This window comes from Strix uralensis, chromosome 3 (genome assembly GCF_047716275.1).
Source record: "Strix uralensis isolate ZFMK-TIS-50842 chromosome 3, bStrUra1, whole genome shotgun sequence".
Lineage (NCBI taxonomy): Eukaryota > Metazoa > Chordata > Aves > Strigiformes > Strigidae > Strix > Strix uralensis.
Window position 1 is genome coordinate 82278768 of NC_133974.1, and position 13563 is coordinate 82292330.

At 36.9% G+C, this 13563-nt stretch overlaps 1 protein-coding gene across 4 annotated transcripts in view; it reads left to right on the forward strand.

Annotated features, from left to right (window-relative positions):
* The window catches only part of TTC13 (tetratricopeptide repeat domain 13), a 42357-nt gene extending 32521 nt beyond the window's left edge, over window positions 1-9836 (forward strand). Inside the window, exons 18-23 of one of the 4 annotated variants that reach the window (XM_074863089.1) lie at window positions 1304-1413; window positions 2746-2881; window positions 3571-3650; window positions 4799-4877; window positions 6860-6939; window positions 9642-9836. In XM_074863089.1, the coding sequence (XP_074719190.1) occupies window positions 1304-1413; window positions 2746-2881; window positions 3571-3650; window positions 4799-4877; window positions 6860-6939; window positions 9642-9765 (609 nt within the window). In that variant the 3' untranslated portion in view covers window positions 9766-9836. Of the gene's footprint in view, window positions 1-1303; window positions 1414-2738; window positions 2882-3570; window positions 3651-4798; window positions 4878-6859; window positions 6940-9641 lie in introns of all 4 variants that reach the window. The other 3 variants (XM_074863090.1, XM_074863092.1, XM_074863091.1) reach the window with 3 other exon arrangements.
* Window positions 9837-13563: the final 3727 nt, after the last annotated feature.

The following is a 13563-nucleotide window of genomic DNA, read 5'->3' on the forward strand; positions in this document are numbered from 1 at the left end:
CTGGAGATATCTTTACAGAAGCTACATGGCTCAAGCACCACATTTTTCTAATATAAGTGTCTTCAGAGAACATACCATAATTTTGGATGTCCTTTTTATGTTACTGTCTTGTTCTTGGGCTTGAAAGATGAAGCCAAGTGGATACTAACTGAACTTAAACAAAAACTTGTGATGAACTAGTAGATGTTGGGGTAGGTAGACAACTAAGTGTTCCCTGCTGACACACAAATGTGCAAATAGGGTCCTGTAAAGCACCTAATATGGCTACTGTTGAATTGTAGGCCAGAAAAGTGCTATTAGTGGAGTTAAAAATACAGGTTACTCCAAGAGAATTATGAAAATATATAAACATAGTGGACTATAATGACTTAAAAATAAATGTCTCAAATGGCAGCAAATATTCTTCCTGTTTTTCATAACCTGTGCATTTTGCTCTGGTTTGAATCTCCTATATCCCATTCTGAATTGTATCAAAGTGGAATGCTGTCTCTCATTAGAGGCTTTTACATTTGCTTCTTTAAAATAAGTGCAAATTCTCTTTAAACAAAACATCCTGGATCACATGTTCTATCCTAAAATAAATAATTGCCTGAGTAATTCATTCAACACTGTTGCATAATAGTCATTAAAAGTGCCTGTATAAAACAAAGGTCTGCTGATATTAATGTAGTTTTGTTATTTGGGTAGCTGGGGAATGTTGTACGTCAAAAGCTGGGCTTTTGGCTTTACTTAAATACAGTTTTGCCTGGTTTATACAACTCTGGCTACAGTATTACACTTAGATAATGTAGCTTTGTAAAATTTTTAAACGTTGATATTTTCCCTTCTGATGAGGATAAACATTAATTGAAACTGGATCACAGTTAAGAAATTGTTGATGTGAGCTGTATTCTGGAATCCACACTTGGCCTAATGCTACTTCTTAGTCTAAACATAAAACAGGCTCTCAGATTCCTGCTTTTGCATTTACATTGTTACACCAGAAGGTTACAATCAACCTGCAACTTGTGGAGAACTCTGTACAACTCGAACTGTTTTGTACAGTTGCTTTACATAAACAGTGCTGCTTTATATTTGCTATGTAGTTATGAAGTTGAATGTCAATATGCCTCATTCAATATTTATAAATTCCATACAGTAGGAAATAAAGTATAAATGAAATAATGTAGTTGACAGTAATTCTTTGTCCTGTTCACTCAGTTTGTCCCTTTTCATTTCTGCTCCATGTATTTTAGGTGTTTCAAAACAATAGCTAGGCAATCTGTCTGTTCACTCTAATGTTACTTTTCTTTTCTTTTGAAAGCAGTTTAACAGTAAAACAAGGGATGGGTTTACTGTGAACACAAAAGTCCCCAGCCTCAAGGATCAAGGAAAAGAGTATGATGGATTCACAATTACAATTACAGGAGATAAGTATGTTTGCTATTTTCTGGTGTTCGGGAACATTAAGTAATGATCAAGTATTAGCAATTAATTTTCTCAAATGCCATTTCTACTTGCATAAAGTGGGTTTTGTTTTTCACTAAAAAATTTGTTCATTTGAGGCCTGATTTCTGTTGTGTTCCCTAACAAAGAGGGAATATGGGTAACATTGATGGAGTAGCCTCAGTTGAGATGATTCTCTAACATATAGCACAAAAGTGAAGAGAGACCTTGTTATTCATCTTAGACTATAAAATGCCTGAAGGGGACAAATCTCAAAAATCTCTGTCTTTACCCATGTCAAAATACACTTCTTGTTGTGAGACCTTGTCTGTTATGGAGACTGAAAAGTCCTGAATGGAATCAAAATTTCTGTAATCTAAGAATGGAAGGGACTCTTCTATTTAGATTTCTGACCTTTTTTATGTATGTTCTTGTGATGTTTGCAGAACTTCTGTCTGCAAATGACAATTTAGATGGTATCTTGAATGTATGAGGATACAATCATGAGACTTTGGGTCACTCTTTAGTAAATTTCAGTAAATCATCCCTTGATGGATTACTGGCTCCTTGTCTTCCTGAAGAATGAGCATTAATCTGAAGCTCAGAAGCTCTATCCTACTAACTAAAAACTTTGTTTTATGGGATTTAAAATTCTATGCACTGTAATTTTTCCCAAAACTTGTGTACTTTCAACGAGTGACATGGAAGCCAAACTTCTCTTCTAAAATGTTAACATATCTCTTGGTTTTTAATTTTACATTCTAAATCATATGCCTATATACAGTGAAATGGCATTAAATATATGGCCTCACCCTTTGGGGAAAATATTTTGGTATTGGTAAAATGGTCTTTGTTCTGCACAAACTTTGTTCTGTATCAGTCAGTCTGTTTTGATCCATAGTTTGTAACTATGCTTTTATACCAAAACAATTCCATTTTGGTAGTTTAAAAGTTAACAAAACTACACTTCATATTCTACATGGAAATCTCAGGTTCACAAAGATACTTTAAAATTTCATATTTCTTTTTTTTTTACCTATGCTTTAAGTGAAACACTAATGCTTGTGAGGTGTTCTTTGAGAAAATACTTCATTAGACAGCAATCTTCATGTATTCTTTCAGACAAACTGCAATGTGACAAAATGTTTTTAATTCAGTGATTTTTTTTTTTTTAAACTAAAAGGGGGGCAATGCACACAATCTGCCTAAGGAGAAATTATAAGAATTTAAGTGTAGTACATTTGTAACCCTAGATATTAGATTATGCATCAAATTCTGTTAACAATTCTCACCTCCTTTTTTGTTTAATCTACTTGATAGAGTGGGGAACATATTATTTTCAGTAGAAACTCAGACAACAGAAGAGAGAACACAGCTGTATCATGCAGAAATAGATGCACTATATAAGGATCTAACAGCTAAAGGAAAAATTCTAATTCTGTCTGCAGAGCTGGGGGTAAGGCTGTTTTAATGGAAACGATTAATTCCATGATAAAATTCCATTATGTTTTTATACCTTCTGTTTAATAGTCATTGTTCTAATAATTTCTGACAGACATCTTTAAGTATTAAAATCGACTGCTTGCTTAAACCCAATATGACAAACACCATAAGAAGTTGACATAATTCTGTTACTTTAAAATTTGCTATGCTTTGCTGCAGTAACAGAGAGTCCAGACAAAGGTCTCAATTATCACAGTGTGTTCCTTTTTTTTTTTTCTTATTTTCTTTATTTTTCTCATGGGTCTGTGTTCACTGTTTCATCATCGTTATAAGCTTAGGATTTGGCTTGTGTTGGTTACATATAAGATGAGAAGTAACACGAATTCATGAGAAGCCCTAGAACTGTGTTTGGGTTGATTCATATTGCAATGAGAATCTGACTACATTTTAGCTTGTGCTTCCATTTTTCATCCTTTAACACAGTGTAGAGGAACTGTGTTTCACCGAAATTTTAAAGATGTAACAAAATACTTTGCTTAAACATCTGTTAAACTTCAACTCCTCAGCTTGACACTTTTCACATTTGAAATGGGGTTTAAAAAAAAATAATCACGGTACTGTGAGACTTTCCAATATGTGTTCCTTTATATGGTATTACCTGACTATTAATTATCTTTAATTCACTTTTTTTCTCTCGCTTAGGAAGTAGATGCTGTCTGCAACTTGATCCTGTCATTAGTTTATTACTTCTATAATTTAATGCCACTTTCAAGAGGATCTAGGTTAGTGATTTCTTTATCATGTGTGTTATCTTGGATGCATGCTGTAAAATGTCCATGTGTTGCAGTATCTTAATATTTTTTTAATATTAAAAAAAGCTAAAAAAGCTCTGGGTTGAGCTGTGTCTTGCACAGTCTCTCATTTTGTGCTGCCATGACGATCAGTAGTGTGACTTAGTACTGTTTTAAAAGCTAGTTTGTAATTGCTGATGGTAAATATTCATAGCTGCGTGTATATTTAAAATGATGAGTATTCTGTATTCATAGACTTCAGCTCACAGATTGAAAAGTGTAATTTTGAAATTGTAATGCTTGGGTTCCTATTCCATACTGTGTTACACTACTGTAATTTCACTCAAGAAGCTTTACTGAAACATGTATTTAAGATCTCAAAGTGTATTTCATAACTTTTTAAAATAGAATACACTAAAATATTAGTAATTTATTGCAACTGTTAGGGTCACCAAATGAAACCCTAGAATAAAGCCCCATATGTCGCAGATCTGTTCAACTGAAATTCTAGTTTAATTCAAACCTGGCTACATCTAAGACTATTATGAATCGCTGTTCCACAAAGCACTTAAGACCTTTAAGCTTATTATTAAACACAGTTCAGTAGAAAATAAAATTTAAAAAATCCCGAGACTTCATTTTTACAATCAGACTTTGCCTTTATCTTACAAAATTAAAAAAAAAGCGGAAATTCTGTCTCGAGTTTCACAGTTTAAAAAAAAAAAAAAAATAGAGGCAACTGAACAGCTTTACAGTGCCTCTAGCTCTGTTGCAGTAGAGTTTATAAACTCTTCTGAGCTACAGCTGAGCTTCTTGGGAACAGGATCTTGCTTTGTTTTCAGCTCTGTGGAGTCTTAAGAACTCATAAGTCTGAAATGATAATTGACTACTGTAGAAACAGTGCTCTTCAGCAGTTAAACTTCATAGGATCTTAACTTAATTCCAGTGGTGTTGGAAGGTAACAGTGATTTCACTTTTTAAGTGTTTTGTGCTTGTTTTTACTTCTAAAATAAAGTAACTAGTACAGTAATTTTTACTAGCCTTCTATGAAACTACTGTATTCTATTTGTTTTGTAGTCTAAAATAGCATTTGAGGCAAGACTTTTACAGTACTTTGTTGGTTTTGATTTTTTTTTTAGTGTGATAGCTTATTCCGTGATCATGGGAGCCATAATGGCAAGTGGAAGAGAAGTATCAGGAAAGATTCCTAAAGGAAAGGCAAGTATCAAAATACACTGGTTCAGCCTCGATGCGGGGAGTAACACTTGAAGATGTGAGGAAGGAGCTGTAAGAATGAACAGAAGTTGCACACTTGTTTACTGGGATGGGTTAGCTTCATACTGTGGTGTCTTGCAGCCTGAGAGTTTTGAAAATGTCATTGCTGTTCTGACAGCAGGTGAGACTTAGGGATAGTATGTGCAACAATTCTGGTTAGTCAAATTTTAGCAGTCTGTGTTCCACAGTAATTACATGTTTGTAACTGAAGCATTTGTAGTGTGCCGAGCTGCTCTTTCCAGCTTTATTTGAGAAGGGTTCTGAGAATACTTAGGCAGAATTAGTGACTCTTCTGGCACACAGCAGAAATTTTCTGTCTTTACTCTCAATGTATTCCAGAGTGTTTAGGGCTTGGTAAGTAGAAATGGATTTGCAACTTCTCTTGATTTCTGCTTAATTTAAAATAAGTCCTAGTTTTTAAGTGACTACATTTGAATATTATACCACCTTGCTCAATAAAGGGTTTCCTTTTCTTTATTCAACCAATGTCTCCTAGTGGCGTTACCTCTTCAGCATGAAAGGAGTGAGAGCACCTCTGTCTCTTTAATGTATTGTCAAAAGAATTAATGAAATTCCAGTGAAAATCCAAACTGTTGAAGAAAATACCCTACACGGATAACTGAAGAAAGAGCAACTTTCCCTTTAGTTCTAGGAAGTCCTGAAAACAATTAAGTTTGTCCTTTCAGTACAATAAACTCCTAGTAGCTTTTAAGAGCAAATTGCACTTGCTTAGTAGCAAAAAAGCTTCCTTTTCAGTATGCTGTTAAGCTGGTATGTTCACTGTTCTGTGGGAGTTCAAGCTAAGGCAAAAGACTTATGTGGGTTTTCTTATACATCTTCTTAGGACTTAATAAGGTAGTGCATTTTGCTGACTGATTCTATGCAGGCAAGCAGAGTTTCTGGATTACTAAAAAGCAGGATTTCTGACTTACAGGAAGCTTTGGGGACATTTTTACATTTGAGGTTTTTTCCTGTAACAGAATGCCTGAATTGGAAAAAAAACATTCTTTAGGAAAATATTCACCAGCTGGAAGAAATTGTTTTCCCCAGTTGAATGAAACTGGGATTATTCCCCGGCCCCCTCCCCCACCCCGCCCCAATTCCTTAGAAGGGTATTTCTGGTCCCAAGCTTATGACAGCGTGCATTATCAGACTGCTCTGAAGACAAAGGTACACAATAGTTGAGAGTCCTGTTATTGCCTAGCAGGTCAGTCAGCAGCCACGGCCAGTGTAGCTTCCAGTATTGGATGTAGTGGGGTGTGCAAACCCACAGAAAATTTTAGTGCCTGGCATGCGTGCTGACTTGCAAACTGGTGATCAGGGACAAAGTAGTCTGGGCACAGACTTGTTAGTAAGCTTACTCCTGTCTTACCAAGAATGTGGGGGGCATGCTCTCAGAACCCTTCCTTCAATTCAGCCAAAGTTCACTGAACCACAGATGCGTCAGCTTAAATGATTCAGTACTAGTGAACTAATGTTTTTGACTGAACGGTGTTTTGCTGAAAACTTAATTTTAGCTGTAGATACGAAGTTGCACAGAGTTCTTGGCTATATGTAGTCAAACTTGACTTAAAAACACATGTAGAATGAAGTAATACAGAATGTCTGGAAAGTCCAATATAAATCCACTGATCGTGTGATGCAGTATTTTGCAGAATACAGTATGTAGAAATGAGAAATATCCCCATTTTATTTGGACGTTGTAATAAAAGGGCTGAAGACAGTCAATATTTTCTGGCACTGACTCATTAGTATAAACACCTTGTTAAGAGATAAAAAAATAACTGGATTTTGTCTCAAAAGGAAGGATATGTTTTTAAAGTTGAATTTATATGTTAACAATATTTGAGGATTAACTTCCTGAAATTAGAGAACTTAAAACTTCTCTAATTTCTTAATATCTTTTTTTTTTGTTTTATTTTCAGCTGGTTGATTTTGAAGCAATGACAGCACCAGGATCTGAAGCTTTTAGCAAAATAGCAAGAAGCTGGATGAATCTAAAAAGGTAAATATTTTTGTTTGGATGAGGGGTGGGGAAATAAAATATGAAAGATTTCATATGTCACATTCAAACCTATACTAAAAAGTGTTACTTAAAAATTATGAGTTTAGTAAATAATTCTGTGTTTTTAACGCTGTTCAGGAATTGATAAAATTTGATTTTACATACACAGTAGTTTATTTCTAGTCTTAGCAGAGTAGTTAGTAGTCTAGACATTCAGTTATGTGAGTGTTATCCTCTGAGAAAATTATTTCGGTAAATATTTTCTTTATTTTGTCCAGTGGTGTCAAATTTGCCTTTTTTTAATCATTAGTAAATCTGGCAATTGAGTGGATAAAACAGGGGAAAATTTTAACTTGTTGGGGTTTTTTCCATTCTTACGGATCTTTTCAAACCATATATGAAAAGTCATTTACTTATCCTTTAGTGCTATTTTAATTGGGAGAATAAGTCTTTTCAAAGTAGATGGAATTTTTGAATATACAGAATTATGTTACTTAATATAACTGCATGACTTTTGTATAATGCTTTAAAATTTTTATTTTCACATTAATTGATTTTTGAATACTGAACACATTAATTCCATGTCAATATGATGAATCTGGTGCATTTGATTTGTCCCTTGGCGGTTATTCCCCATACAAAATGTAAAAATCGGGCCAGAGACAAAACCAGTTTTAGTATCCTTCAAGTCAGGGTCAAGACACTTAAAGGGTGCTGAGAGGACTGGCCAATGTCCTTACAAGGCCATCTGTAATCTCTGAAAGGGTGTGCACATCAGTGGACATTCTGCTGACTGCAGGAAAGGAAGTCTTGCATCCATCTTCAAGAAGGCTGGAAGGATGACACAGGGAAACCATAGGCTGGTCAGCCTCACTTGGGTCCCTGGGAAGGTCATGAAGTGAGTCCTCTAGGAAACCATTTCAGGGTATATGAAGGAGAGGGTGACTGAGGACAGTCAACGTAGGTTTAACAAATGTTGTGTGGGCCGGTATGATTGCTTTCTGTGATAAAACGACTAGATTTGGGGATGAGAAGAGAGCAATTGATGATGTTTATTTTTACTTCATCAAGGACTCCCACAATAGTCTCATACCAAGATAGCACATTGTGGTCTGGACAAATGGACATCTAGATTGGTAAAAAGGTGTTTGGATAATCGGATTTAGGGGGTACTCAGCACTTTAGACCACACCTAGAATACTGCATCCAGTTTGGGGGCAGCTGTAGTAAAGACTGTGATAAACTGGAGCAAAATCAGTAGAGAGCCACCAAGATGGCCAGGGGCTGGAGCACATGCCTTGACAGGGGTGGGTTGGGCTTGTTCAGCCTAGAGGAGAGAAGGCTTTGCCCTAACAGCAGCTTTGCAGTACCTGTGAGTATTGAGAAGATGGAGCCTGGCAGTGCTTGGTAGGAGGACAAAAGGCAACATGTGTGACGCGAGGTTCAGACTGAGCATAATCTTTTCACCCTGAGGGTAGTCAAGCAGCTGAGCAGGCTGCCCAGAGAGCCTGTGCAGTTTCCGTCCCTGGAGATTTTCAAGACCTGACAGGATAAAGCCCTGACACCCTGGTCTGACTTTGCAGTTGACCTTGCTTTGAGCGGGATGTTAGATCACAGACCTCCTGAGGCTTGATCCAACCTGAGTTATTCTGAGAGCCTGAGGAACTCTGCAGCTGCTGTTAGTGCTGAATATCTCATGCTGATTAGTGTTGTTTAACTCCGTTATCCGTGGTTCTCAGCCTGGTCAAAATCACTGGACTATAAAATCTCTTCCTAAATGAAGAAGGCTGTTAAGAAGATTCAAGGACATATTTGTCAGACTCAGGCTAAAAATCTACATGTAAATGTAGTCAAAATCAGCATTTATTAAGGAGTGACATTTTTAAACTACAGTGTAGCAATTTGCAGTTAAAAGTAGTCTGCACAAATATTGTGACTTGGTTGTCTTGGAAATATAAAATATTTATGGTTCCCACAATTTTTTGCTGTAACACTCTCAATTTATATACTGAACTTCTTAATGCTCTGTTCATGTCTTTTTTTTTTTTTTAAAGACATATCTTTACCAAAAGGAACTTCTCTCTTGGGAGCAAAGTCAGCTTAAGCCATTTCAACCTACCTGTGTGTTTCTGACCCTCTCAGTTGTACTGTTGAAGTTTGTGGGAGTCCATAGCAAACCAGATCAGGGAACTGATTTGTGTTAAAAATAAACTTGCCAAAACCAAAATTATTTTTTTAACTGAGACCATTTTGTAGCATAGTCCCACTGATAGTATTGCTGGCTCAAATGAGAGATGTATAATGGGTAAGGAATGAGCCAGAGTGGAGAAAATACTAAAGTTGGCTTTGCTTGATGCTGAGAAAAATATCTGTAGGACCACAGTCCAAAGGACTTGAAGTAATAATATGAAGGTAATTAACTCGAGTGGCTAATTGGCTAATTTGTCTGTGGTAGAAGAATAATAGTGGGTAAGTAAGGCTTGAAAACTTAAAGCAATAAAATTTTGCTTTAACTTCTGCCACTTCCGAAGGCTCTTTCATGTACTCATTATTTTCATTCTCTGTAGTGAGTGAGGAGTGATGAGGAGCATCATTTTGTTGGAGAAGGGGATGAAGAGAAATATAAGCTGATGTGTTAATTTCCAGGTAAATCATAAATCTCAGCAAAAGATAAATAATTTTCTTTTTTTCTCCTCTTTCAGTATTTCACCTTCTTACAAGAGCCTACCATCGGTATCAGAGACTTTTCCAACCCTGAGAACGATGATTGAAGTACTAAATACAGACTCATCTCATTGTCTAAAAAAAACGATAGTTGTTGTATAACTTATACAAATAAAAGGCCAAGAGGTTCTGCTTCATAAATTATTTTGAAGGGGAAACCATGGTCAAAATGGTTTGGTTTTGGTTTGGTTTTTTTAATAGAGTAAACTTACTCGAGTAGTTATTACTAGAATAAAAAGAATCTTTCTGTGACTAACGATATTAAAAAGGAAGAAATTAGAACAGCTGATTTCTTGTATTGAGACATACTCTAACAGGAAATACAGTTGTTCAGGGGCCAAACTGAAGAGCAATGAAACTTGATAACAGTTACGATCTAAAGATACCGCAGGTGAAAAACTATTTTTTTTAAAAAGATAAAAGTAATCTGCATTGGAAATACCATTATACTACTTCCCATTTGGTGGTTTGTTGTTTGTTTTTTTTTTTAAAAGCCTCTGTCTTCTGCATGGAAAACTTCATGAGCTGTACATGTGTGAGTAATTGGTAAATACGCAGGCATTTGATGTAGTGCAATCCAGTGGAGGAAACAGATGTCAGCCTAAAAGAATGGGTTTTGGGAAAACATCATTTGGAAACAAAACCAAACAAACGACATATTTGGAGTTAGGCTCTTGGTGAGTAAATGTCAAAAACACAGCAAGAACATCAGTCTCCCTTTCCAAGTACCCTTTGGTGGTGGTGGTTGGCAAAAGATACCAACGGATTGACAGTATATTGGAAGAACTAGCTAGAGCTCCTTGAGTTGTTTTGTGGAAGAGCCCAGCAGCATTCTGGAATGGCAGAGCTTCCTGTAGGGCAGAGCTAATTCAGTTCAAACAACATGGACAGTACCATGAACAAATTTCTGATTGAAATAGTGCGATATTATTTTTGGTGAGTCCTAACTGATGATTCTCATTTTAGCCTGAGCTCTCTGACTTTAGAGCTCTTTATCAGTTTACACAATTTCAGGAACAGCAAGCAGTGGTAGGGCAAATGTCTGGTTTCCTCAGTGACTTTGTTCAACACTTTTTTTCTGCCTGTATATTCAGCATTTCAGCAAACCTACAGAACTGCTCTGTTTTAGATAGAGCTTTCAGCTTAATATTGATCATCTAAACTGTGATTCTGTTGCTGTCATCTTTTATACAAATACTCTATTCTTTTTTTTGCTCGCTTCCAATTTTCCAGAGGTTAGGGCTTTGGGCAATTGAAGATATCTGTCCTAACCATGTAATATGAGATACGCTAAAGAGTAAGTTATTTACCAAGGGACAGGGGAAAACATCCCACATACCCCAAGTGTACCAATAGCAGTGGTGTGCTTGTTTTTCTCTGGCTACAGCACAGGGCAATCTCAATCCCCACTTTAATGAAGAAGGAAATGCAGCAAAGCATCACGAATGTTGATAGAGGTGACCTATTTTAATAGTGGGGCTGAAAACAGGGTGGAGTTATTGAATTGGAGGGTCTTTTCTTGATTATTCCCCACAAGTATTCATCAAAGTGGGTTCTCTGTGTGTGTTTAAGTTTGGGGTTGGAGGGGAAGTGTCACAAGGTAAGTTAGAAGCTGCTGTGAATACTGACATCCATTATAAGAAAACCCCTGTTGATTTAAAGTCAGATTTCACTGTTACCTTGATCACTGGCAGAATAGGACAGCCATGGGTAGCTAGAGACCTGAGGGTTTAGGTGTATGAAGGATTTTCATAGAGAAAATGAATCCCAGGAAGTGAACACATACTATGTGTACATTGGGAAGGAGTGCATCCCAACCAGTAGGAGTAGCTCGCTTCCCACATGTATTTCAGAGGTTTTACTCTTGTCTGCTTGTCTAGTTTATGAACTGGCTGCTCATTGCATTTGGAGTGCATGTTAGCAATGCATCTTCCAGTGTGAACATCTTTTGGAGGAAACAACATGTATGCTGAAGCCTCCCTGCACTGTGAACCAAAATGTGGTAAGTGGAGAAAATGAGGAGACTCGCTTCAAAAGTGTGCGCCCAATTTATATGAAACCAGTGGTGCATATATACCCATGGGAACTTTCATTAACTCAGTTCTAAGATTTTTATGCTGAAAATACACGGGTAGGGAAAGAATGTGCTTTCCTTCCACCTAATGCCTTTTACTACCTATTGCTGGAACAAACGTTGCTGTCTGTGTAGTAACTCTTCCTTCCTAAGAACAGGCGCCGTTACAGTATTCACTTCTTGTCCTGCTAACTTCTGGTGCTGCTACCAGGCTTGGAAGCACAGCAAAAGTAATGTTGTGTGAAGGCAGGGGAAGGAATAGGAAGCAGATTTTTTTGTCAGATATCTTTAGTCCTGACTCTGGTATTTCTGAGAGTAGGTCTAAAATCTGTTTCAAAATTTGCATGGACTGTACTGGAGCTACAGTGATAACATGGTTAGATTTGATTAAAAAATAGTGACCCGACTCCCAGCCAAGGGAAGAATGATCTTATGTGCAATATCTTGAACTGCAGAAATCAACCTCTGTTTTGCAAATACCAGAAAGCAAATGGTGTGCCCGTGTCTGAGCCCATTTTTCCTGAGGCCTAGTTTTCTCTTCTGCTTCTTTGCAGGGGAAATTATTAAGTTCAGGGACCTAATTTCTTATCAGGAGATGCATAACAGATGAGTGCCCAAACTGCCAGGAAATCTAGAAAACTGGGGAAACACCTGTTTGGAATCTAAGTTGTTAGCCATTAGTGAGCACTAATGCTTTAATGCACTTTGTAATGTTGCTAAGCATTTGGAAGGATAGGGATAATTTTGTGTAAGTAAACTCATCAGAGGAAAAAAAAAAAAAGCAGCAGAATTTCATATACAGACCTAAGGTTCATTAACCAAACCATACTAAAGGCAAATTTGACCACCTGTCTGGCTGGTACTAATGAACATGTATTTTAAACTTTCTTAATCAGGATTTATGTAAAGGGTGAAAGTACCAAAGACAAAAGAGGCTTGTTAGTGTTCATTGAAAGAACTGGGTTGCTGTCCAAACGTGACAAAGGTATTTCCCCACCATTCTTTTGCTTGAGTACGTTCCCCTACCCCAGTAGAAACAAGCACTGTTTGCTTCTGTGGTGTCTTCTATGTAAAGATCTAGAAGTTTCAGAAACCTCTGTTAGATTTCATTGTGGAGGAAAGGAATTGTTATTTTCTGCCTACTTAATGGAGAAACAGTAACGTAGCCAGGAAGAGATGCTGAACTTTATGCCTTGATTGTATTCTAATACTATGATCTTTCCTTAAAGACTGTATGTTTTCTTATACCTTGTATTATTCACTGAGAAAGGGGAAATCTATGTTGGCACTGACCAGACAGTTCTTGGAACCATAAAATAAGAGGTTTCTTGTTTTAGGAATTAGACCAGAGGGAGTGGTGGGGAAGAAGATAATTTCCTGGACAAACAAACCATGTACAGCTGTTCAGGTGTCCTTCTCCTCATTTCTCTTACTCCTGTGTCTGACTTCATACCCATCCCTCTGCTGACGGACAAAAAGATTGGTATTAATGGGAGATCAAGGGAGGGTAGGTGTAATGTGTTACGCTTCTATGAGTGTGCATGTGTGTTTCAAAGGCGTGTTTCTCTGGGCGTCATACAGATGAGTAATAAAGCGAGCTCAAGTCAAATGCTCTCAAACAAGTTTAACAAACAAAACAGGATTATATAACTGGGCTGGTATGTGGTGACTTGGAGAGCTGTAATTACCTCCTAAGAACCAGATATGTGGAGAAATCTAATTATCATTTTCCATCCTCTTCTGTGTCATCTTAGATGGCTGGTCTAGCGATATCATTTGAACTCTTAAATGGGAACATTAATGTATTTCAGCCCCAGCCATTTATC